The following is a 24077-nucleotide window of genomic DNA, read 5'->3' on the forward strand; positions in this document are numbered from 1 at the left end:
TCTTTTAGAGTTTATTGCAAATTTATATAATTGAATTACTTATTAGCTAATTTAATGCTTGAGATTATTTATTGCAAAACAATATTGGTGTTTTTTAATTAGAAATTGTGGCATATAAATATTTTATAGCCAAAATAATATTACCACACTTAAAAGTGTAGTCATAGGATTGTAAATTGTGGTATGCACATGGGCAAGGACTACACTTCAAAGTGTTGTCATACATTAGATAGAAAAGGCCACACTTTAAAATCGTGGCAATAAGGAAGCAAAGGCAACGCTTGAAAGTTGAAAGTGTAGTTCTATGAGATAGAAATGTTGCTATATGAGGTACTGCAAAATGTGACCTTTTTGCCTTTTAGGCTACGCTTTTAAGCATAGCTGATAAGACAACACTTGAAAAGTGTCGCCTAAACTCTAAGATTACGCTTGTTTCGGCCACCCCTGAAAAAGTGTGGCTTAAAGTCCAAAAGTGTAGCCTTTTATCAAAGTCCACACTTTTTCATAGTTTAAGCCATATTTTTCTAGGGTGGTTGTAGACATAAAATGTTGTAATGTCTTGTTTTACTTTAATTTTATAACAAAATAATAATTTTGCAAACTCTCTTAACTTATTGTTTTAATTTTTTTTGTCACGTTCCACCCTTTGATTCTTGCAAAAAGCAACTGTTACAAAATATATTAAAAAATTTAAAATAGTGAGAACAAATACTCTTAATTAATAAGTCGACTAAAGACAAGTGTGTTGCGTGTATGGTCCATACAGATGATAATGAAAGAAAAACTAATGGCCGAAAAAATAGCCGAAATCGCTGAAGAAAACTAAGGATGTACTCCCTCCGTTTATTTTTACGTGTCAACTATTTTAAAAATATATTTTTATTTTTAATATAATAATTTTTAATTTTTCATATCTTTAGCATTTATTACTTATTTTATAAAAAAATTTCAAGATCTAAATTAAATGTCAATATTATTATGTGTAAAATACTAATTGAATCATTGTATTTAAAGGTACATGTAAAATTTAAAGTGGCGAGTAAATATAGACATAGGAAAATTAGTTATCGATAAAAATGTTTATGATTTAGATAAAAATTGATCTGAATAAAAAAATAAAACCAAACCAATTAAATAAATCTATTTTTATTTGATTTGGTATGATTTTACATTTTAAAAAATCAATAATATTTCGCTTGATTTTTATTTTGTTTAAAAAAACAGAAGAAATAATCGAATAAAATTGGAAATTTATAAACAATTTTTTAAAATAATTAAATACGTAATTACATTTTATAAATAATTCTTTAACCGAAGCATTCTCATTTTTTAAAAAAAATAAGGTATGATAATACTTCTTTTATTTGTGTAGCAATATTGATAGCTTATGCTTTATCCAGAAATTTATGTTATTTTATACATTGAATTAAGAAAAAATATAAGGAGAAAGTTAAACATAATTGAAATTTTGATATAAAATTTATAAGATTCAAAATGACACGATGACAAATTTTTTTTTTTGTTTGAATAGATTGTTATCTTTTTTTGAATGAATTATTTTTGTTTATTTTATGTAAACCAAATCGAATTGAAACAAATAACAACCAAATCAATAAATAAATATTATATTTAATTTGAATAGTTTAAAATCTAATTAAATGAATAATCCATCCAAATCGAACCGTAAACCTTCTTAAAGTCAAATTAGTCTCATTTATCACGTGGTAACACATAGCTATTTGTTTGTGGGGACGCCATCTTCTTTTTGTACATTCTCCTTTTTCAAGTGTGTGTTTCGTGTTCAAATCTCAACTAATTAAAAACGTGGCTTTTTAATACCCAAAAAAATCATCTTGTATATATTCATTCAAACTCTCCTATCTTCTTTCATTAATTCTCTCTCTTATATATCTCAACTGTATAAATAAATCTTCCATTATCACTAAAAAAAAACAACTTGTTTGTTGATTATTCTTTTCTCCCAATTAATTGAAGAAAATGAGAAGAAATTGTAATTTGGAGCTCACTCTTATGCCTCCTTCTATTTTAGATAATTTTTCTTCTAAGAATTGTACAATGTAAGTCATTCTCCCTCTTTTATACTTCTTGTAATAAGTAATGTTTATAAGATATTTGATTATATGTTTTTATTTACTATTAGGGAGGATCAACAATTGGAGAATAAGCAATCACAACAGCTAACTATATTTTACAATGGAAAATTTGTGGTTTCCGATGTTACTGAGCTTCAGGTACATAAGATAGCCAACCAATTAAGCTTTTAAGATTCTCACCAAGTATATGAATTTAGTTTAAAAGATGCATTTTTTATTGATTATAATAATTAATTAAATGAGTTATTTTGTTATGCAGGCTAAAGCTATAATATATCTTGCAAGTAGAGGAATGAAAGAGAAAACAAACAAGATGTCTGAGCCATCATCACCATTATTACAACCTCAAACTGGTTTATTCATGAAGCGGTCTCTACAAGGATTTCTACAGAAACGAAAAAATAGAGTTCAAGCAACTTCGCCATATCACCACTAGCTGCGACTGATGAACTTCGTATTAGTTTTAGTTCCATTTGTTCATACATTTTATTTTTGGTGTTACTAATATGATTGATTTTTCCTATAAGTGAATTTAACAAGTGTATCACTTATTTTACTGATTTGTCAATACAAAAAATTCTCAATTTCTCTCATTAGCTTCATGTGTGGTGATCAGAACTTGGTTTTTCCTCTCTCCGAACACATATGCACTTTGGCAAAAATGAAAATGAAGGATTGAGATGATGAAATTAAGTTTCCTTATATATAAGATATTGTTCGTAAAGATCTTTTCAATAAAGATATCTTATACTCTCTTCATTTTATGTGAGTTAGTTTCACTCGGCACAGAGTTTAAGAAAGAAATGAAGACTTTTAAAACTTATGGTCCAAAATAAATGATAGAAATTTGTGTGACTGCAAATCATTTCATATTAAGGGTATTTTAGACATTTTATAGTTAAATTGTTACTTAATATAGAAATGTATAATCTTTTTGAGACTGATTAAAAAGAAAAGTAAGTCACATAAATTAGAACAGAGGGAGTATTGCATTAAGGTACATCCTGTGGTCAAAATTAGGGTCTCTGCAAACTTTGATCCAAACTAGGAAAAAGTATGAGCCAAACATGATATGAAATATATATTCAGAATAAAATAGTAGTTTTTGACGGAATAACAAGACATGATTTGGTGCTATTACCAATAATTGTTCAGATCGAAGTTAATAGTCTATTAGGATTCAAGTGAAAGATTTCTTCAACAATCAAATTGGAATAGAGAGAAACTCCACAACATGATTACCAATTGGGTTTTTCAACACATTATCACTACTCACTAAGTGTGAAGATAGGAGCATATATATCTAATAAGAACTTTGTGATTGACCACCATATTAAACTTTGATGATGTTTGCGATCATATCTTATAGTTGTTGAATCGTTAGATCGTAGCCAGTGAGGTAGATTGCTTTGTGCATTTAAGATTCTAATTTGGTGGGAGATTCAATATCAACTTTTTTTTGTAGTGTTAGGTTGTGACTTAACTCTCTAGGGCGATAGAGATCTAATATGTTCATCATAAGTTGGGTGATTTGAAAATATTTACCTTCAATAGATTTCTTTAATTGCCTCAATGGTTTGCTTCATCATAGAAAGTTGTTTGTGGACATAATTACATCAGTCATCATGGCATTGACCTTTGTTGAGGTAAATGAATCTGTCGAATCTTCGAAATTCTCATAATTAAAGTCAGCGTGAGAGACTCCATCTAATGGAAAGAAATGGATTTTGCCCCTAGAAGTTGTAGTTGTAGTATGCGATTTCTCTTTCTCCGCCATCTTCAAAGAGATGAAGAACATTGATTTATTCATATCGTTAACCTTGATATTTGCCTTGCATGAAGTATTGTTGATTTTTTCACAGTAGTTGAATTCGTAGTTCATCGATATGCAGGAAGAATAGATGAAAAGCGAAATTGGTCCCACCGTACATCTCAAATTTGTTCGTAACAAATTTTTGTAGAGCTGAAAATTAATTGCAATCAAAATAAATAAAAGAAAAAGTAATTTTATTCATGAATCTTTGTGCATACAATTCTGTTGTTCTCTTAATTCTTCTCTTCTTATATTATCCATGATTCGAGGGCTGACAATAGTGTATTTCTCGAATGTAGGATGATGTAGAACTCCTTGAGATGTGTTTGATATCTGGAAACGTCGGGAAGCACTTCGTCGTTTCAAATGGATCTCCGGGAAGAACTCTTTGACCACTCCTTCGAAGAACTATGTAGTCGATGTTGTAGCTTTCGTGAATGCTTGCAGAATATCCTCAGAACATCATGTAACCCTTCTATTTATAGTTGTAGGAGAGAGGCATTCCAAATGTGGATAAACTCTTTTGTCTTCTTTTGATTGGTTCATGTAAGACATCAAACTTATAACAAACAATATAAGGTTGATTTTTGATTAGTTGTTGAACTTCGACCAGGATTGCCACATTATTTGAACATGTGACATCCTCTTGTTAGTTTTGAACTTGAATGCATGCCAAGTCATCTTGACACGTAGCATGAGCTTGGGCCTCAAGATGAATTGAACCTTAGACTTGAAATTAATAAAACAAACTTATTCATTTGTGAAGCCCAAATTAAGTATTCAGCCCAAATAAATATGAATATAATCCAAATTTTGTGTGATTTGAATCTAACAAAATTTATGTGTCTACAATAACATATAAAAATACCGAAGTACATAGTTACATAAGTAGCACATATATTATTATAATACTAACAATTATGCAACCTAGTATTAGATAATGATATACTCCCTCCGTCTCATTTTATATGTCACTTTTTTACTTTGCACTTGCATTAAGAAATGATGTAACTTTACCCTTCTACCCTTATTTATTTTTTTTGGAACTCAAGTTTTCAATCAATGAATATGAATTAATTTATTTTGATTAATTAATTTAACCAATGAACATGAATCATTTACTTAGCTTTTCTGAGTTGGTCAAATATATATTTTCAAGGCTAATAACTCACAAGGTTAAAAAAGGAACAACATGATAATTTATGCATTGATTTTATGAAATGACAAGTATTATGGATCAACTATTTATAAAAAAAGATGACATATAAAATGGGACGGAGGAAGTAATAGATTTAAAAATAGAATACTAAAATTACCCAATCGAAATTTCAAATACCCATATCACGACCCCATATTGCAAAAAGCGGCAGATTTGTGAAAGTATACTTATGGATTTCTCTTCAGATCCACCAAAAAACATTAAAAGCCTAAAGAACAGTCTAATAAAGCACACTTATAATTTAAAAAAATATCTTCAAAGCATAAACTGTCATGTTGACAAAAAGCTATGCTTATTCTCATTTCTTAAATAGTAAATATAATAAAGTAATAACAACAACGTGAAGCAAATGGCGGATGTGCTCATTCAGAAGACAAAAAATCACATGTACAAATTAAAAAATAATTTTGCAAATTTTCTTTTGTCACACTCCAGCCTATAATTATTGCTAAAAGCAAGTGTAACAAAATATAAATAAGTCTAAGTTAGTGAGAATAAATAGTGAGAACAAATACTCCAAAATAATAAGCCGACTGATACACGTGCATTGCGTGTATGGTCCTTTTTTTTGGTAGAAAAAGGAAGTAATATAGTATATATTAATATGCATCATTACAGGTTAGTGGCAGCATGCTGCTATTGTTACTCCTACTAGGGGAAGGGCAGTGGCGGATCTATGCAGAGGTTTGGGGGTGCCACGCCACCCCCGAACTTCAACGGAAACTCTATATATACATAGGTATATATATATAATATTTATATAAATATAAAGCGTGTCACCCATAGAACAAAATTGTCTTGTGGTGCCATGGTAGGAGGGCAACTTTAGAAGGCTGATGTTGCAGGTTCGAATCCCATTGGTACCTATTTTTTTGAGAAATTTGATGCAGACGTTTTTTAAGAAAAAAAAAAGGCTCCAAGCACTGGCACAATTTTTATTTTTATTTTTTTATAATTGTTATTGACTTAAATTAAATTAATTACATTATTACTCTTTGACTTTTCTTTTATTTGATTAAATACTCAATAAAAGTGTAATATCTTATTATTTACATTTTATTGATTGATTTATGATATATATCGGAAAGACAAATAATTTAATCAAATATAAAATTAATTTAATCGATAAGTCTATTTAGCACCCACGGACTCTAAATCCTGGATCCGCCACTGGGGAAGGGGGTGGTACTACATAGTAATTACTATAATAATCTGTTCTGATATGTGGCTTTTTAAGCCTTACAAAAAGAATTCCTACCGTATCTGCATCCAACTTCTTCTTGACACACAAAGGAGGAACTGCCCATAACACAAAAGAGTTAGCCTTCGTTAACTTAGCCCCTTCTCTTGCCAAGCAATCTGCCACCTGATGTTGTTCTCTAAAGTTGTGATGTACTGGGGGGTTCCCCAGTTGCCGGAGTAGCTCCCTGCAATCATACAACATAGTAGAGTAAGATGGATGATCATTGAGTAACATTTGAATGATGTTTGTGCAATCTATGCTTATCTCAATTGGAGTAAGGTTATGTTGCACGGCTATTGTTAAGCCTTTATGGAAAGCGTAGAGTTCGGATGTTATGTTCGAGGCTTTATAAGTGTTGCCCATAAATCCCAGGACCCAGTTGCCATGTTTGTCCCGTATAACTCCCCCTATCTCATTTCCCCTTGTTTCCCGGAGGATGATCCATCCGTATTTAGTTGGATTAATAACTTTGATGGTCCTCAACTATCAACTCTTTTCACTGAAAGTCACTCAACTTTCATTTTCAACTCAAAAGTCACTCAACTATGACATCTTTGCATAGAAAGTCACTCAGCCTATTTAATTATTGTTTTCACAAAAAAATACTGACATGAAAATTTTATTTTTAACCAAAATTTTAAGAACCAAATACATATCTATTTTAACCATTTAATGACCCGCCCCATTTAACCCGACCCGCTAAATATATGATATTAAACTTTTTATTTTACCATTAGTTCCCCCAAATCATTCTCTCTTATCTCCTTCTTTCTCCTAAGCATTCTTCTTCTTTTTGTAACTTCTCAATTTCAATATCTCTATTAAGTAGGAATTTATAATGGATTCCTCATTTCCTTTTATCTAGATTTAGAATTATCTTCCATTATAGTCTCCCAAGTTCAAAAACAATAAAAAAAATACAACAATCTTGGGTTATATGTATTCATTTTCTTCATAATATATTCCTAACTTTCTTTATTTTGAAGTTATGTGTTGTGGGGTGCATTGTAATTCTCAAAAGATCACACCAAAACTCTCATTCAACTATATCATAATAACTTGACAAAAGGCCTTCTTTCTACTTAATGTTCATCCAGCCATCTCTAAGTATTTAGCTTTCTCCTCTTCACTGGACTACTATGCGATGAATTCGACCGCGACTCAACTCCTGAGCCATCAGTTCTGTAACTTAAACATGCTGCATCCAACACACCAATTGGACTCTGAGGAACAGATGGGATTGAAGAAGCAATTGGAACTTTAACAAAGTCACTTGCTAAACACAATTCTTGAATCAATTCAATGCACTTCATAACTTTATCCTTTTGTACATGCTGAACTAGAGCAGATAGTGTTTTCTCACTGTCTACTGTCTCAATAACCCAAGAGACTATAATGGAAGATAATTCTAAATCTAAATAAAAGGAAAGTTTAGTGGAAAAATAAATTAAATAGACTGAGTGACTTTCTAAGCAAAGAAATCATAGTTGAGTGACTTTTGAGTTGAAAATGAAAGTTGAGTGACTTTCTGTGAAAAGAGTTGATAGTTGAGTGACCATCAAAATTATTAACTCGTATTTAGTTTATAACCAATTGTAGGGGGCCTCCACTTCACGAAGATTAATTTTGGTTTAGCTCTGTCCCTTTTTGAGTTTGTAAGGGATAGGAATTCTATAGCGTGAAAGTATGTTGATTGCATATTAATCCTCTTCTTTGTGTTGTTATGATGGTTGTCATTTCTTGTTAACCAAATGCTCCATAAGTAAAAGGGAAAAGCCTCTTCCCATTTCATGCTATTTATTTTTGGATTCATAGTGTATACAAGTTTTGACCAGTGTGCTTCTTTTTGGTTGTTTATTATATTGTTGATGTTGGTAATTCCCAGTTCTTCCCAGAACTTAAGAGCTACTGGGCATTCCAGAAAAATATGTTGTATTGTCTCCGGTTTGCTACATATATGGCACAACTTACTAACGTCTATTTGTAGGGCATTAAGGTAGGAGGGTGTTGGTAGTCTGTCGAGTTGACATAACCAGAGGAAGTGTTTGATTTTATTTGGGCATTAAAGCTTCCATATCCATTTGAAGTCGTAATCATTGTTACGTTGGTTATTTTTTTTTTTTAAGGTGGTGGTATACCGAGATCGTTGTTAGAATCCCTTTTAGGCTATGACTCCATGTCGCTCTGTCCTGTGCGATGGGTGAAGAGGTTAGATAGGTACATTCGATGAGATTCCTGATTCCTATTGGGAGAATAAATGAGATGCAGCTATAGTTCCATTCTCGAGAGTTCGTTAGGATGTCACTAACTTTCATGTTTTCATCCTTGCTTGTTAGGGGGCGAGAGATTTGTTCTCGCATTGTTTGGTTGTTCGGTAACCATCTATCATACCATACTGATATTTTGGAGCCATTTCCTATTGACCATTTGAGGCCTTCTTTGCAAATGCTCCATCCTATTATTAGGTTCTTCCAGGATTTTCCATGGGAACTTTTTGATTGTGATAGTGCATATATTTTACTTTCACCGGTATATTTATTTATTAGTACAGAAGCCCATAGGGAGGTAGGATTGGTAAAAGCCCTCCAAGCTAATTTAGTTAGCAAAGCTTTGTTCTTAGGTTCTGATTGTTGCATTCCTAGTCCTCCGTTATTTTTCCCTTTCGTTGATGTATCCCATTTTATTAGGTGTAACTTCTGTTTTGCGCTAGTGGTACCCTATATGAAGTTCCTTTGGATTTGGTCTATTTTTTTTAGTAATTTCCTTTGGAAGGTGTATATATTGCATAATATGTGTGGGTATGTTATTTAGACATGCTTTAGCGAGAGTAGCTCTACCTGCGATGTTTAAGAATTTCATTTTCGATCCTGCTAACTTTTGCTGCATATTGTCTAGGATAAATTGGTAGTCGTTTCCTGACAGTTTTTTATTAAAAATAGGGAATCCTAGATATTTTCCAAAAGACATCCCATATTTAATGTTCATAGTCCTAGCTATTAGGTTCCTAATATCTTTGCTATAGTTTCTTGAGTAGACTAGTTTTGATTTGTTATGGTTAATTTTATGACCCGATTCAGAGCAAAAAACTTCTAGGACTTGTTTGATTATGTTGCAATTCCTATCATCAGCTCTACCCATTAGGATGAGGTCGCCAACGAAGAATAGATGAGATAGATATGGCCCTTTTCTAGTAATATTTATGGGTGTCCAATTTTTTGTGCCACTTCACTTTCTATTCTTTGCGACAACATTTCCATGCATAATATGAAGATGTATGGTGATATTGGGTCTCCTTGTCTTATGCCTCGAAGAAATCTGTGCGTTTACCATTAACTAGAATGGATATACTGCTCGTGGTGATACATGACATAATTAGATTGATAAAGTTGTGAGGGAACCCAAAGTTGATAAGGGTGTTTCGTATAAAGGATCACTAGATCCTATCGAAAGCATTTCTAGGTCGATTTTTAGCATCATGTTACCCTTTTTCCCCTTCATTTTTTGGAAGTGAGAGATAGTTTCCTGCACTATTATTGCGTTGTCCGTGGCTTGCCTGTTTTTTTGGAAGCTCGCTTGGCATGGACCTATCAATTTATTCATAATAGGTCTTAGCCTGTTAGAAATAATTTTAGTGATTATTTTATAATTTGTGTCACACAGGCTTATAGGTTTAAAATCTCGGAGATTGTTGGCCCCTTTCTTTTTTGGTACAAGGCAAACATGAGTTCTATTGATTTCCTTAGGTATTCGTTCATTCTTAAAGGCGTTAGCACATAGTGCTACGATTGATTCCCCTACTATGCTCCAATAATTTTGATAGAAATAGGGGTGGAGTCCATCCGGATCCGGAGCTTTATAAGGTTGAAATGAGTTTACTGCTTGGAGTATCTCTTTTCCAGAAGGGACACTACCTAAGTCTTGTAGGTCGGAGCTGCTATGGAGTCTTTTGGGGCTCTCATTGCCTAAGGTTGAGAGGTTTTGGGTTGTGCAGAATAAGTTGGTAAAGTAAGCAGTAGTGATGTTTTCGATGCCCTCTTGTTCGTATACTCCTACAGATGATAGTGAAAAATAACTGGTGGACAAAAAAATAGCAGAAATCGTCGATTTTTAATATATCAAAGAATAAAATAAAAAATTTCATGTTTTTTCTTCGAAGTCAATTATTATTTTCTAAATCATTTTCATCATCTAAAACTAAATGTCAGTGTTATTTTGGTAAAATACTATTACGAATTATTGTATTGTAAGGAACGTGTAAAATTTAAATTGGACGAGTAAAACAATTATATGAGCAAGTTTTGAATAAAAACTGATAATATTTGATTTTATTCAGAAAAATAAAAAAGATACTTATTTTTTATAGTTAAATAGTTAATATAGTAATTTTTTAAGCAAAAAATACAGCAGAGTCATTTCAAAGAGTAATTAATTCAAACCGACGGAACATGTGTAGTTAGAGGAGTGATGGAAATAAAAGTAAAGTAAAAAATGTCTCATTTATCACGTGGTTTTGTTAGGTGTTAGTGGGGACGCCATCTTTTAGTACATTGTTGATTTGTCGTTTACACCTCTTTTTGGAAGTTTACATTGCCGATTTCCCTTTTATCATCAACAACTAATTAAAAAACATGACAATATTCATAGAGTCCTAATTGTAACAAGTAATACTCATAATGTATGGATCATATATTTGTTTTTGTTAGAATGATTAACAAGTTGTATGGTTAATTAGTTAGCTACTAGGCTGAGTTTGTTAGAAATAGTAAGCTGTCATATAGTTAGTTACAAAAGAGTTAGTTAAGACTGCTGCCTATAAATAGAACATTATGTCTACATTCAATGTAACAAATTCATTCATTCAATACATGCTTCCTTCTATTCTCTCAATTTCTCTCTGAAACGCTTCTGTAATTACTCTCCTTTCATGGAGTTTGCATGGTATCAGAGGCACCGATCGTAGGGGCTTTCCTTGCTCTGTGAGTTGTTTAGATTCATCAGCTGCTAAAGGTGAATCGAAAGGAGACATCTCCAATTCAAGGAAGTAGCAATGGCAGTAGATGGAGTTCCATCAGCAAACACTGGCAGTGCTGGTAATGGCACTTCAAGCCATACTTTGTTTCCAGTGATTGATCACAATAATCCTCTGTTTCTTCGACATACTAAAACTCCAGGTAGTTCTCTCATCTCTCTACAATTGACTGGATCAGAGAATTATGCTCTATGGAATCGGTCCTTTAGAATTGGCTTAATAGGTCGTAGCAAACTAGGATTTGTTGATGGAGGATTTCCTAAGTCTATGTTTGAGCCTGCATTACATGACCAGTGGGAGAAATGTAATGTTGTAGTATTGAGTTGGATTATGAATTTTGTCCGACATGGGCTTCTTAGCTCTGTTGTGTATGCTTCTGATGCACGAAAGGTTTGGTTAGATCTAAGAGAAAGGTTTGATACAGTGAATGGTTCTAGAATTTTTTAACTGCATAGAGAGATCCATACTCTAGTTCAAGGTACATTGTCTATTGTTGATTATCACTCACGACTAAGGAATCTCTGGGATGAATATGATGCTCTCATGCCTTGTCCCAACTGTCCATGTCCTGAATCAAAGAAATTTGGTGAGCATTGTGATTATCAGAGGTTGTTACAGTTTCTCATGGGGTTAAATGAGTCATATTCTCCTCTTAGGAGTCAGATTCTCATGATGAGCCCTATTCCTACACTCAATAAAGCCTATGCCCTTCTAATTGATCAAGAGAGTCAAAGGAACTTGGTGAATTCTGCCAGTTCAGGGGTAATAGAGGGCACTGTTATGTACTCTAGGAAAAATAGCATTTACACTACTGGTGCTAGTACATCAAAAGGACCTGGTGCTTATGTTGGTTCCTCTTCCAGTAGTGGTTATAATGGAGGGAATACTACTGGCTCTGGAGGAGGAGGGGGATATAATGCTAACAATAATAGTACTTCTGGAGCTGGCTACAAGGCAAGGAAGAATTTTCTTGTATGTGAACACTGTGGGTGTAAAGGCCACTTAAAGATCCAATGCTACAAAATTATTGGATATCCTGCTGATTTTCAGTCTAAGAGGAAGTCTATGTATGCTAATCAAGTTGACCTTGGGCAAGAGGTTAGAGGTACTAATAATTAGAACACTGGAGGTACAACTACAGGTTCACATCCTGGAGCTTTCTTCACTCAGGATCAATACCATCAGTTGCAGCAACAGACCGTTGGCCATTGAGTGTTATATACACCTTAATCGAAATGATTTGGGGTAGTACTTTAGCATCTTCAATAGTCAACAGTTCTTTGGGTCTTAACACCTTTCTCGTATCACCTCCTATGGTGAAGAAGTTTTTCTCTTAGAGAGGCGTTTTCTTCGCTTAGAAAAGCTTCTAAAAAGAAGTGACCAAGGCTACGCGAGGTCACAATTCACGCAACACGATCATCCGGGGTGAACAAGAATTGGGGATCAGATGCGGGCGCTCTTCTAGCTTTATATCATTATAAGTATCAATCTCTTTCCTTTCCTGGGTATGAGTGCGCTCCTTGTTTTTCTACATATGCGGCGGCAGCTTACTCCTGAGATGGATTTACCAATTGAACTAGATTTACCCGCCCTTTTCACCTTTTTTCTTAATTATGGAATTGAAGTTATCTAAAAAATGAACTGACAAAGCGTCTGTTCACGGAGAAAGACAATAATGGTATGGATTTGGTTGATGATCGGAGATTACAAAAGTATATCGACCGTCTATGATAATCAATGTTACCATTAATTACCATAGATGTCCAACCACTCTTGGTGCTCCATTTCGACACCAACGAATATTCAACGCGTTCCGCCACTTGACTGTAAGGAAAGGAATTTGAAAAAAAATAAGTAATTTCGTATATAAAGATATGGGTTTCCGGGCTTAGATCGAAATGGAATCCCCGAAAACTGGGGCTGGAGTATTAGACTTGTTCAACTGTTGTCCAAACCTGGTGGTGACAATGCAGTGGAACCTTCTGCTAATGTAGTCTCTGCAACTGATGCAGGTAGTTCTCTTAAAGCTCTCTCTTGTACTTATAAAGGTAGAACATGGATAATAGATACTGGAGCAACACATCATATTACATCCACCCTGGACAACTTAGACAATGCTAAGGTATCTCCTGCTCATGCTGCAAAGAAGGTTCACTTGCCCAATGGTAAAGTTGCAGTTGTGTCAAATGTTGGAAACACTTGTGTTCTTGACAACCAACCTGTTTCTAATATCCTATTCTTGCCTGACTTCAACTTTAATCTATTGTTTGTGTCAAAGATCACTAAAGAGTTGCAATGTATGGTTGGTTTCTTCCCTGACTTTTGTATGTTTCAAGACTTTTACACTGGTCAGGTGAAGGAGATTGGTAAAGAAGAGCATTGACTCTATATCCTACATGAAGGACCAAATCAAGCTCCAAAACAGCTGGTCAATAGGAGTAGCAGTCATGTTCATTTTGTTGAGTCTACTGTCAAGTCTTCTGTTAGTTTTGTTAACTTAGTTACAAACTCTGAGTCTATAGATGTATGGCACAAAAGGTTAGGTCATGCTCCTGTTGATGTTATCAAGAAACATGATGCTATTAGTTCGTTAAGAAGTAAGGATGATTTCATTGCACTGTATGCCCTCTAGCTAAACATACAAAGCTTCCCTTTACTCATAGTACTCATCTGTCCAAACATGTCTTTGAACTATTGCATTGTGATCTTTGGGGACCTTATAGAGTGCCCACTCATAATAAGAAAAGGTTCTTTGTCACAATTGTGGATGATTATAGTAGATATACATGGATTTTTTTTATTACATCTAAAGCTGAAACTATGGTTGTACTTAAACATTTTCTCAAGAATGTGCAAAATTTGTTTTCTACCAGTGTGAAACCTTTACGAACTGATAATGGTGGTGAGTTCATTAACACTGAGGTACAATCTTTACTAAGCGATATGGGCATTACGCATAAGAGTTCATGTGTATATACCCCTCAACAAAATGGTATTGCTGAGAGAAAACATAGAACTATTATGAACATGGCCAGGGCTTTAAGGTTTCATGCTTCTATTCCTCTTAAATTTTGGGGTAAATGTGTGTCAACTGCTGCCTACATTCTGAACAGGCTTCCATCCAAAGTACTTGCTCACAAAACTCCATATGAAAAGTTATATTTGCATCCTCCTTCCTTGTCACACCTCAGAGTGTTTGGATGCTTGTGTTATGATGCCAGTCACAAGATAGTGACAAATTTTCATCCAGGGTTGTTCCTGCAGTGTTTATGGGTTATTTGTCTACTCAAAAGGGCTACATTCTCTATGACATTCATGATCATATCTTCTTTGTTAACAGACATGTGGTATTTCAGGAACATATGTTCCCATTTAGAAACTTGTATGCCTCCTCTAATCCTATATTTCCTGTGGTTGAGCTCAATTCTTCATGTCCTAAGTCTCCCTCTCCAGCATCTGAGGTCCTTGTAAATGCTAGGTCTGTCCCTGAATCTTCTGATACTACTGCCTTATTTCCTACTGAATCCATGTCTTCCGTTCCATCTCATGAAATTGTGCCAGTTAGAAGATCAACCAGGTCAAGCAGACCACCTCTTTGGTTGCAGGACTTTATGACTCCACCTAAGAGTCATGCTTGTACATATACTCTTACAAATCATGTTTCCTATTCTAGCTTGTCTCCAAGTTATAGGCAACTTCTCCAGGCATATTCAGTTATATTTGAGCCAACCACATTTCAAGAAGTTGCTGCTAACCCTTCTTGGGTGAAGGCAATGGAATTGGAGATGGCTGCACTGCAAAGTAATAATACTTGGAGTATTGTGGACTTACCATCTGGAAAAAAACCTATTGGGTGTAAATGGGTTTACAAAATTAAATTCCTAGCTTCAGGTGAAGTTGAAAGACTCAAAGCCAGGCTTGTCGCTAAGGGTTTTAGTCAGAAGAAAGGCCTAGATTATGGTGAGACCTTCAGTCCAGTTGCAAAGATGGTAACAGTTCGATCAGTAGTTGCTCTTGCTGCATCTAGAGGCTGGTACATCTACCAAATGGATGTACACAATACCTTCCTCAATGGTGATTTGCAGGAGGAAGTGTATATGGAGATTCCTAATGGGTTTGCTAGACATGGGGAGTGTCATAAGGTCTGCAAACTACATAAGTCATTGTATGGTCTGAAACAGGCACCAAGACAATGGAATATTAAGCTAACTGTGGCCTTAGTGCAAATGGGATTCAGTCAAAGTCATTATGATTATTCTTTATTCACAAAACATGATAATAATGATACTGTAATTGTGTTAGTATATGTGAATGATCTATTAATTTCTAGAAGTAATCACCAACAGTTGTGCAGTACTAGACAAGAGATTTAGAAAAGGTTTAAAATGAAAGGCTTAGGTGAGTTTAAGTTCTTTCTAGGAATTGAATTCTCAAGATCAAGTCAAGGTTACTTATGACACAAAGGAAATATGCACTAGAGTTGGTGTCTGAATAAGGACTAGGGGGAGCCAAACCTGCCTGTACACCATTAGAGATGAATCAAAAGCTAACTTCTATTCAGTATGATGAACATATCAAGCATGCACAAGCTGAAAATGATACTCCTCTTACAAATCCTACAAAGTACCAGAGACTAGTAGGCAGGTTACTATACCTTACTATGACTAGGCCTGATCTTGCTTTTACTGCACAAGTACTGAGTCAATTTATGCATTGCCCAAAACAGTCACATATGGAAGCAGCACTAAGGGTTGTGAGGTACATCAAATAAGCTCCTGGTCTGCAGAACAAACTTCTCAACTCACTGCTTACTGTGACTCTGATTAGGGATCATGTTTGGAAACTAGAAAGTCAGTCACTGGTTATCTAGTAAAATTTGGAGGAGGATTAATCTCCTGGAAGTCTAAGAAACAAGAAACAGTGTCCAGAAGTTCAGTTGAAGCTGAATTCAGAAGCATGGCTGCATGTGCAGCTGAGGTAACTTGGTTGATAGGTCTGTACAAGGAACTAGGCATCAATGTGAATCTACCTGTGAATATGGTGTGTGACGGTAAGGCAGTCATACAGATTGTTGCTATCCTATCTTCCATGAAAGAACAAAACACATAGACATTGATTGTCATTTTGTGAGGGAAAGAATTTGTCAAGGCATGTTGAAGACTGAGCATATAAATACTAAACATCAGCTGGTTGATCTACTCACAAAAAGTCTAGGAAAGGCACAACAAAATCAGTTGTTAAGTCAACTTGGAATGAATAACATTTTTCAACCATAAGCTTGAGGAGGAGTGTTAGAATGATTAATAAGATGTATGGTTAATTAGTTAGCTACTAGGCTGAGTTTGTTAGAAATAGTGAGCTGTCATATAGTTAGTTACAAAAGAGTTAGTTAAAACTGCTGCCTATAAATAGAACATTATGTCTACATTCAATGTAACAGATTAATTCATTCAATACATGCTTCCTTCTATTCTCTCAATTTCTCTCTGAAACGTTTCTATAATTACTCTCCTTTCATGGAGTTTACAGTTTTTTCTTTACTATTAGGGAGGATCAACGACTCGAGATTAAGCATAATAATATTTTACAATGGAAAAATTGTGGTTTCTGATGCCACTGTACTCAGTTTATTTTAGATAGTCAACTAATTAAGCTTCTATAAAATTCTCACAAAGTATATGAATTTAGTTTAAAAGATGCATGCCTTCTATTTTCTTATAATAATTAATTAAATGAGTTATTTTATTATTCAGGCTAAAGCTATAATATACCTTGCAAGTAGAGGAATGGAGGAGAAAACAAACAAGATGTTTGAGCCCTCATCACCATTGTTACAACCTTAAACTGGTATATATATTTATGAAGCGATCTCTACAAGGATTTCAACATAAACGAAAAAATAGGATTCAAGCAACTTCGCCATATAACCACTAGCTGCTACTGATGGACTTCGCCTTAGTTTTAGTTTCATTTGTTCATATATTTTTATTTTTGGTGTTACTAATATAATTATGTCTCTGGGAGCTAGAAAGTAATAGGTTTTTCCTTTAGGCGAATTTAGCCAGTACAACACTAGTGTATCACTTATTTTACTGATTTATCAGATACAAAATATTCTCATTTTGTCTCTATTGACACATGATTTCGAATCTAGTCGGGTATGACTAAGAGAGGACCTACTGAGTTTGGGTAGTCCTATTACTGTTATACTATTTGAATCCTATTTGGATTATGCTACTATAGTATTAGAGACATCCTATAGTGTATACACACATCCTTGTACAGAAGTAAAGCGAGCAACATAATAATAATTGGGTTATATCTTCTGTGGTTTTATATGGTATTAGACGCCATGATGGGCACCAATTGCTCCATCACCTCCATTATTTCTTCACCCACAACCCTTATCCATGCTCACCACTTTATCTCCATTAAACTTACCTTGAAAAACTACCTTTTTTGATGCATACATGTAACATCTCACAACTTGAAATAGCTAGAAAGAAGCTAAGAACTTGAAATAATCATTTTTTTAAAGTATAAGGAAATCTGGAAATTTTTAAGTAATGTAAAGTTGAGATTTTGGTCAACTTCAATCGACCATAACTCCTAGCTCAGGATGATTTAGGTGTAATTCTAGATATGGTTGGAAAGCTCTTGGATTTATCTTTCCAACGCAGTCAAGTTTGCACGATTCTGAGTTTGTATGATTGAATTATGTTTGTTGGAAGTTGGGCTGTTCGAATAAAGAAATGCCCAATCCGGAATTTAAAAAGGGGTAGTTTGGTCTTTTCCTTACCCAATTAATTAAATCCGTTTTTAGTAAATTAAGTGGGGTCAAGACTGAGTTAGTTCAGTTTACACTTTTGAGAAATAGAGTTAGGGCTTTTGGAGAAAGAACGCAAGAGAAAGGAGAAGAGGAAACGCAAGATTCGCCAAGAACGATCGATTTTGGTTGTGGATTCGCCAAGGAATTGATCCTACAAGGTATGTGAGTCTCTCATAGCGTTGGGTTCATTCACCCACGCGCCAAACATGTTTAGTTTCAGCGCAATTCGTCCTAAAAGGGTTTGAAAGTTGATGTTCTTGACATGAATTCTTGAATATAAATGTTGTTCTTGAATTGGGTTGAATTGTGGAGTTTCTGAGATCCTTATGTTGTGTTTTAGAGTTACTTTGAGTTAGGTTCTTGAGTACATATGCTGGGTATCGGGACCTAAAATGAATTTGAGGAAAATATTCGAGTTTAGGCAAATTGGGGCCGGAAAACGAAGAAGGAAAAAGTCGAGCAGGCTTCGTCTAACAAGTCCGCGTTGAAGACTTGTTCCCACAGTGTACAAAAATTGTCTCTGCGTCGTGGACAAGACGCGGACAGGACGCGGACTCCTCTGTCTCAAAATTAAATTTCGCAATTATTTATTTAGAACCATCTCCGCGTCGCGAACTTGTTCCAAGATGGTGATTTCGTAACTTTTCTCAAGTTTAGCTATTTGAAATCATTCCTACACACCATGAGGTCTTTCCAAACACAAATTATAATCCTTGAATTCATAATTCAATTCAAGGATCAGTTAAGAGTCAATTCAAGCAAGAGTTATGATCAAAGTCAAAACTCAAGTAAGAGAAGTTCACTTCAAGTTTTCATAAGTCTTTTACAAACATTTTAACTTGTTTTAAGACTAAGTTTGAAGTTAAGAAAAAAGTAAAAGGTAAAGTTTGAAGTTCATTTCTTCAAAAGTATAGGGGGACTAAGTATTCCCAAAGAGATTTTTAAATGTTTTTCACATTTAAATAAGAACGGAAACTGAGATTTCCAAAGAGCCTTCGGGCTAGTTTTTAGAAAAGAGTATTAGCTTTCTAAATGAAGCAAGCAGGGAAATAGAGATTTTCCAAGATAGCCTTTGAGCTAAGTTTTTGAGCACTAATCTCAAATCACAGGAGAAGTATGTTTTTAAACATAAAGATCTAGTATATTTTTGGGAGTAGTATTGAGCATCGATGGGGAAGAGTTTATACAACTATCAGCCCCTTTAAACCATGTAGCCATCATGGGTAGAAAAGGGTCATACTTTTTAGATGAACCCTTTTCGAAATAGACTAGTGGATCCATTAGGCAGTTCAGGTCCTATACCTTTGGCCAGGTATAGGATGCATTGGTAGCGTGAGGAAGATCGATGTATCATCACTATAGCTCTTAAGTGATGGTTGTCGGTTAGAGAAACTCCACATAAGTTATTGTATTTTTTATATACATCAGTTTATTGTATTTTAAATACATCTCAGAGTTAATTGTATCTTGCATACACACAGAGTTAATATCATGTTTTTAAACAGTTTTTCTTTATATTGCACTTGCTTTTAAACTGCTTTATATTGAAATGAGTTCAGTCATGTTGAGTTGAGTTGAGCCAGGTAAGTTCTCCAGTTTCTCTCAGATTTTTTCTAGCCGTTGTTATTTTAACATTCCAACTCGCATACTCGTACATTCAATGTACTGATGCCAGTTGGCCTGCATCGTATTATGATGTAGACACATGTAACTAGGATCGGCATCCCGACGCATCGTTGATCCAGTGAGCAGTCCAGAGCCTGTTGGTGAGCCTCCTTGCTTTCCGGAGGATCTATTTCATTGCTTTCTAGTTTAGTTTATTAGGATGTTGTGGGGTCTGTCCTAACATCCATCTCAGTTGTTATTAGAGGCTTCATAGACAGTCAGATGTTAGTTTTTAGTCTTTTCATTATCGTTATTCCATGTTGAGACTTGAGTTTGCCTTAATGGATAGTTGAATGTTCCTCTATAAGATTCCAGTTTATTATATGAACTTATCTTTGTTTAGCTTAAGTCTTCCGTTGAGTCAAGTAAGCCAGGCCAAGGGTTCGCTTGGGGCCAGCAATGGTCTTCGGGTGCCGGCCATGTCCAGGGTGTAGGCTCGGGGCGTGACAATACAAATATTGCTTTTCCTCTGTGATCAAAATCTTCATGGTTACATTGACGGGTCTATTCTGTGCCCACCGTCAACAATCAGCAACACTGTTGGTGCTAAGCAAAACCCATATTACACACATTGGATACAACAATATCAGTTGATCTGTTGTCGTCTTATATCATCCCTCTCCGAAGAAACGCTTCCAATAATCATTGGAATGAATACAGCGGAGGAGGTCTGGGATCCACTTGCATCTACTCTATCTTCACTATCTAATACATGAGTTCTCAATCTCCATATACAACGTTAAAACAAGATGATCTCTCTGTCACGCAATACTTACACAAGATGAAACTCATTTCGAATGAACTTTCTGCTGCCGGACAACCAGTTATTCTTACAGACCTATGTGTGTGTATATATATATATCTATATATATATCTTTAAAGGATTGTGATCAGAATTTAAAGACATCGTTACTACCTTATCAACCGTTCCGTGCCAGTAACTTTCATAGAACTTCATAGTTTATTGCTAAATCACGAGTTCATTAATGACTCATCCTTCTCAGCCTCTTCTTTATCATTTTCTACCCTTTTGGAATCTATGAACCAACCAGCAGCCATATTAGCCATAAAAGTACTCCAAATGACCGTAATGTCAACCCCAATTCCAATCGAGGTAGAGATCGTTCATATCGTGGCCGCGGTGGATGTGGAGGACGTTCATATCAACGAACTTTCTCCAATAACAATCAACAATGGAACTCCAATAAATCCCATCCTAGATGTCAAATTTTCAATGGTGGCAATCATCTTTCCAACACTTGCTATCAACGCTAAAACAACTCATCATATCCTACTGCATACCTAGCTCATCAATTCCCCCCACCCGCCAACATTCAATGGTGTCCAGATGCCGGCGCTACCCATCACTGTTGAGATATATACTATTAATCATATATTTAGATGTAATATTTATTATAAAATAATTATTTATTCAGTTTTAATAGATCATATATTCGTTTATGGTGTTTGTTTACTTATATAGTAGATGGTTTAGTGTATAGAGTTTTAGCTTATACACGACGAATAAACCATCAGTTCTTATAAGTATAATTTTTTTGTTCACAATCTAAGATGGAAATTGGGCATCCTTTCGGTACGATTGTAGCACAAAATTATATAATAATTTATCTTAATTATGGCAACGGTATAGTTTCAAGTAGAGATAGTTATTTTAGACTGACTGACAAAAGCATATTCTCTAAACTATTAAATGTACTTATATTCTTAATTCTGATATAACTATTATGATATGTACATGTTAATTATCGTTTTGATTTTTCAAAAGGTGAGATTCTAAGATGGGTCAATATGTCTGGTAGATTGGATGATAATAATATATATTGGTGAAATAATAAGTTAGTTGATGGAATCCATGTCTCAAAATATAGACTGATGATATGCCTTTTTGAGAAGTTTATAAGTTTTCATCGTGTCAAATCTTGCAAGTGGATTTATGAATCCGACACATGAAATAAGTTCAGCAGTGCTCTAAAGGAAATTAATCGTTGAATTAAATTCGTCACTAATATAATTTATTGGTTAGTATTTGTAATCTTAACATGAGAAATTACATAAGGGTCTGTTTGGAAGGATACTCTGGTAGTTGAATTTGGTGTAATTGATGTAATTACATTGTCTTGTCCTGTTTGGAAGGACAGGTAATTACTTGGTCAGCAGGTAATTGGTATAATTGGCAGGGGGGTAATTACACTCTACAATTCACAGGCAGAGGTTGTGAATTGCAGGTAATTACATGGTGTAATTACCACCTGATTACTTTTTAATTTCTTTTTTTTAATTTCTATATTTATTTTTTTGATTTAATTTTTTTTACTTCTATTATATTAATTTCTTTTTTTTTTATTATTATTCTAAAAATTTGTAAAAGTTTATTTTTTATTTTATATTATTATATTTCATTTTCTTCTTGTTCTCAACCTTACTTTACGTGATTCTATGTAATTTTCTCGTATTATCTATTTCTTTATGCCATGCTTATTTTCTCATTAGCATAATTTTATTAGTATTCTTATTTTTAAATTAAAATAGAATGTACTGTTAAGTAAGGTTATAGACTTACGTTTTCTTTATTAAGAAGAAATAAAAATAAATCATATTTATTGCTATGTTGAAATTTGTTATAAGAATATTATGTTAAATTTTTTGTTTTGAATTTATAACCTATGTTATATTTTCAGTGTCATTTGTTTTAGTAATATTGAATTTATATTGCACGTCATTCTTTAATTAGACTTGATAGATTATATTTTTGTCAAACATTTAATAATTTATTACATTTTATTTTTATATTATTCTTTTTATCAAACATGCATTTCACGATGTTCGTAGAAACTTCATACTTTTAGTTGTTACGATCAATTCAATTGAAATATATTAATTTGAAAAAATATAAATCAATTATTTTTTCATAATATTAGTTAAAGAAAATATGTTTATTAATTAATATAATTTCAAAAAAGAATATATATCTTAAATATTTAATTTAATGTCATTTATAAAGTTTCTTATTTGTCTAGTATAAATTTTAAATAATTAATTTTTATTTTTAAAATTTATTATAATTTTATGATTGCAATTGTGCATCAAAACAGAACATTTGTAATTACACTGTGACATCCAAACAGGGCATGTGTAATTACACTATGGCAACCGAACAAGTAAGTGTAATTACTAGACAGTGTAATTACTAGGCTGGTAATTACTACCCTAGTAATTACACCACTTCCAATTACCAAGTGGCTTTCCAAACATACCCTAAGTGTTCAATGAGAAATTTTGAAATATAAATAGAGGAGTGCAATTATGAATTTCTAGTGGAATGATTTGTAATTTATTATGGTAAAAATAATTTAAATTAATTATTTGAAATTATTTCTATAATAGGAAGCCTCAACAATTAATTTCTTGGTCCCTACAATACCCACATTTAACTAGAACTCAGAATCCTATTTCTAAAGGAAAAATTGGAGACAAGCGTTAGTTTTCTTTTAAAAAGAAAACAAGCATGTATTTTTCGGTTGATGAAAAACGTGTCTCTTGGTTCTCCTTTTTGGACCGGGAATAAATCTCTATAATTTGTGATTCTTCTGACCCTAAAAAGAGATAAGTTTTCTATACAATGCTTTCCTACCCAAGTATTGAGAGAGTTCAGATGTGAACCCGGGATCACTATAGAAGACCACAAAGTTGTTGTCTATCTTGTCGATTCACTTGAAGGTCTCCTCACGCTTCAAGAGATAATTCTTGAATTAAATTTCAACAAGTTTATGTATTCTAGCATGATTATATGTGTTCAAGCATAAACATTATTGGTTATCTATTATTCATGTAAGCAGTATAATTATGGTATGCTTCCGTTGTGCATATAGTTTTCCAACAATTGGCATCAAAAGTGTTGCTTTCATCTAAATAGATAAGCAAATAAAAAAAATATATTAATTTTGCCTTGTGTCGGACCATTACCGTGGTAGATTGCAAGTTACAAAGTGGGTTAACTTCTTTTTATTTTTTGATATGCTATATGCATATTGCAAAAATTTTCCAATCTTGTCAATATTGTTCATGATTGGTAATTGATTAACGTTTCAAGCACACCTCATCCGATTCTAGGTGCAAATGATCGTTAAGCAGTATAAAACCCAAC

At 33.8% G+C, this 24077-nt stretch overlaps 1 protein-coding gene across 1 annotated transcript; it reads left to right on the forward strand.

The window, feature by feature from the left end:
- Positions 1-1950: 1950 nt before the first annotated feature.
- Positions 1951-2710, forward strand: LOC125837540 (protein TIFY 5A-like). Its single transcript, XM_049516638.1, has 3 exons — positions 1951-2078; positions 2162-2252; positions 2374-2710. Exons 1-3 carry the CDS (start codon positions 1999-2001, stop codon positions 2548-2550), a joined length of 348 nt encoding a protein of 115 aa, XP_049372595.1. The 5' UTR covers positions 1951-1998; the 3' UTR covers positions 2551-2710.
- The last annotated feature ends 21367 nt before the right edge of the window (positions 2711-24077 follow it).

The sequence above is a fragment of the Solanum verrucosum genome, unplaced genomic scaffold (genome assembly GCF_900185275.1).
Source record: "Solanum verrucosum unplaced genomic scaffold, falcon-dt-bn FXZP01000131.1, whole genome shotgun sequence".
In the NCBI taxonomy this organism is placed as follows: domain Eukaryota; kingdom Viridiplantae; phylum Streptophyta; class Magnoliopsida; order Solanales; family Solanaceae; genus Solanum; species Solanum verrucosum.

Bases quoted from the DNA above. Each gene is read 5' to 3' on its own strand.
- LOC125837540 (XM_049516638.1), top strand. From the start codon at position 1,999: ATGAGAAGAAATTGTAATTTGGAGCTCACTCTTATGCCTCCTTCTATT. The intron at 2,079-2,161 runs GTAAGTCATTCT...ATTTACTATTAG, and splicing joins TCTTCTAAGAATTGTACAAT to GGAGGATCAACAATTGGAGA. The intron at 2,253-2,373 runs GTACATAAGATA...TTTGTTATGCAG, and splicing joins CCGATGTTACTGAGCTTCAG to GCTAAAGCTATAATATATCT.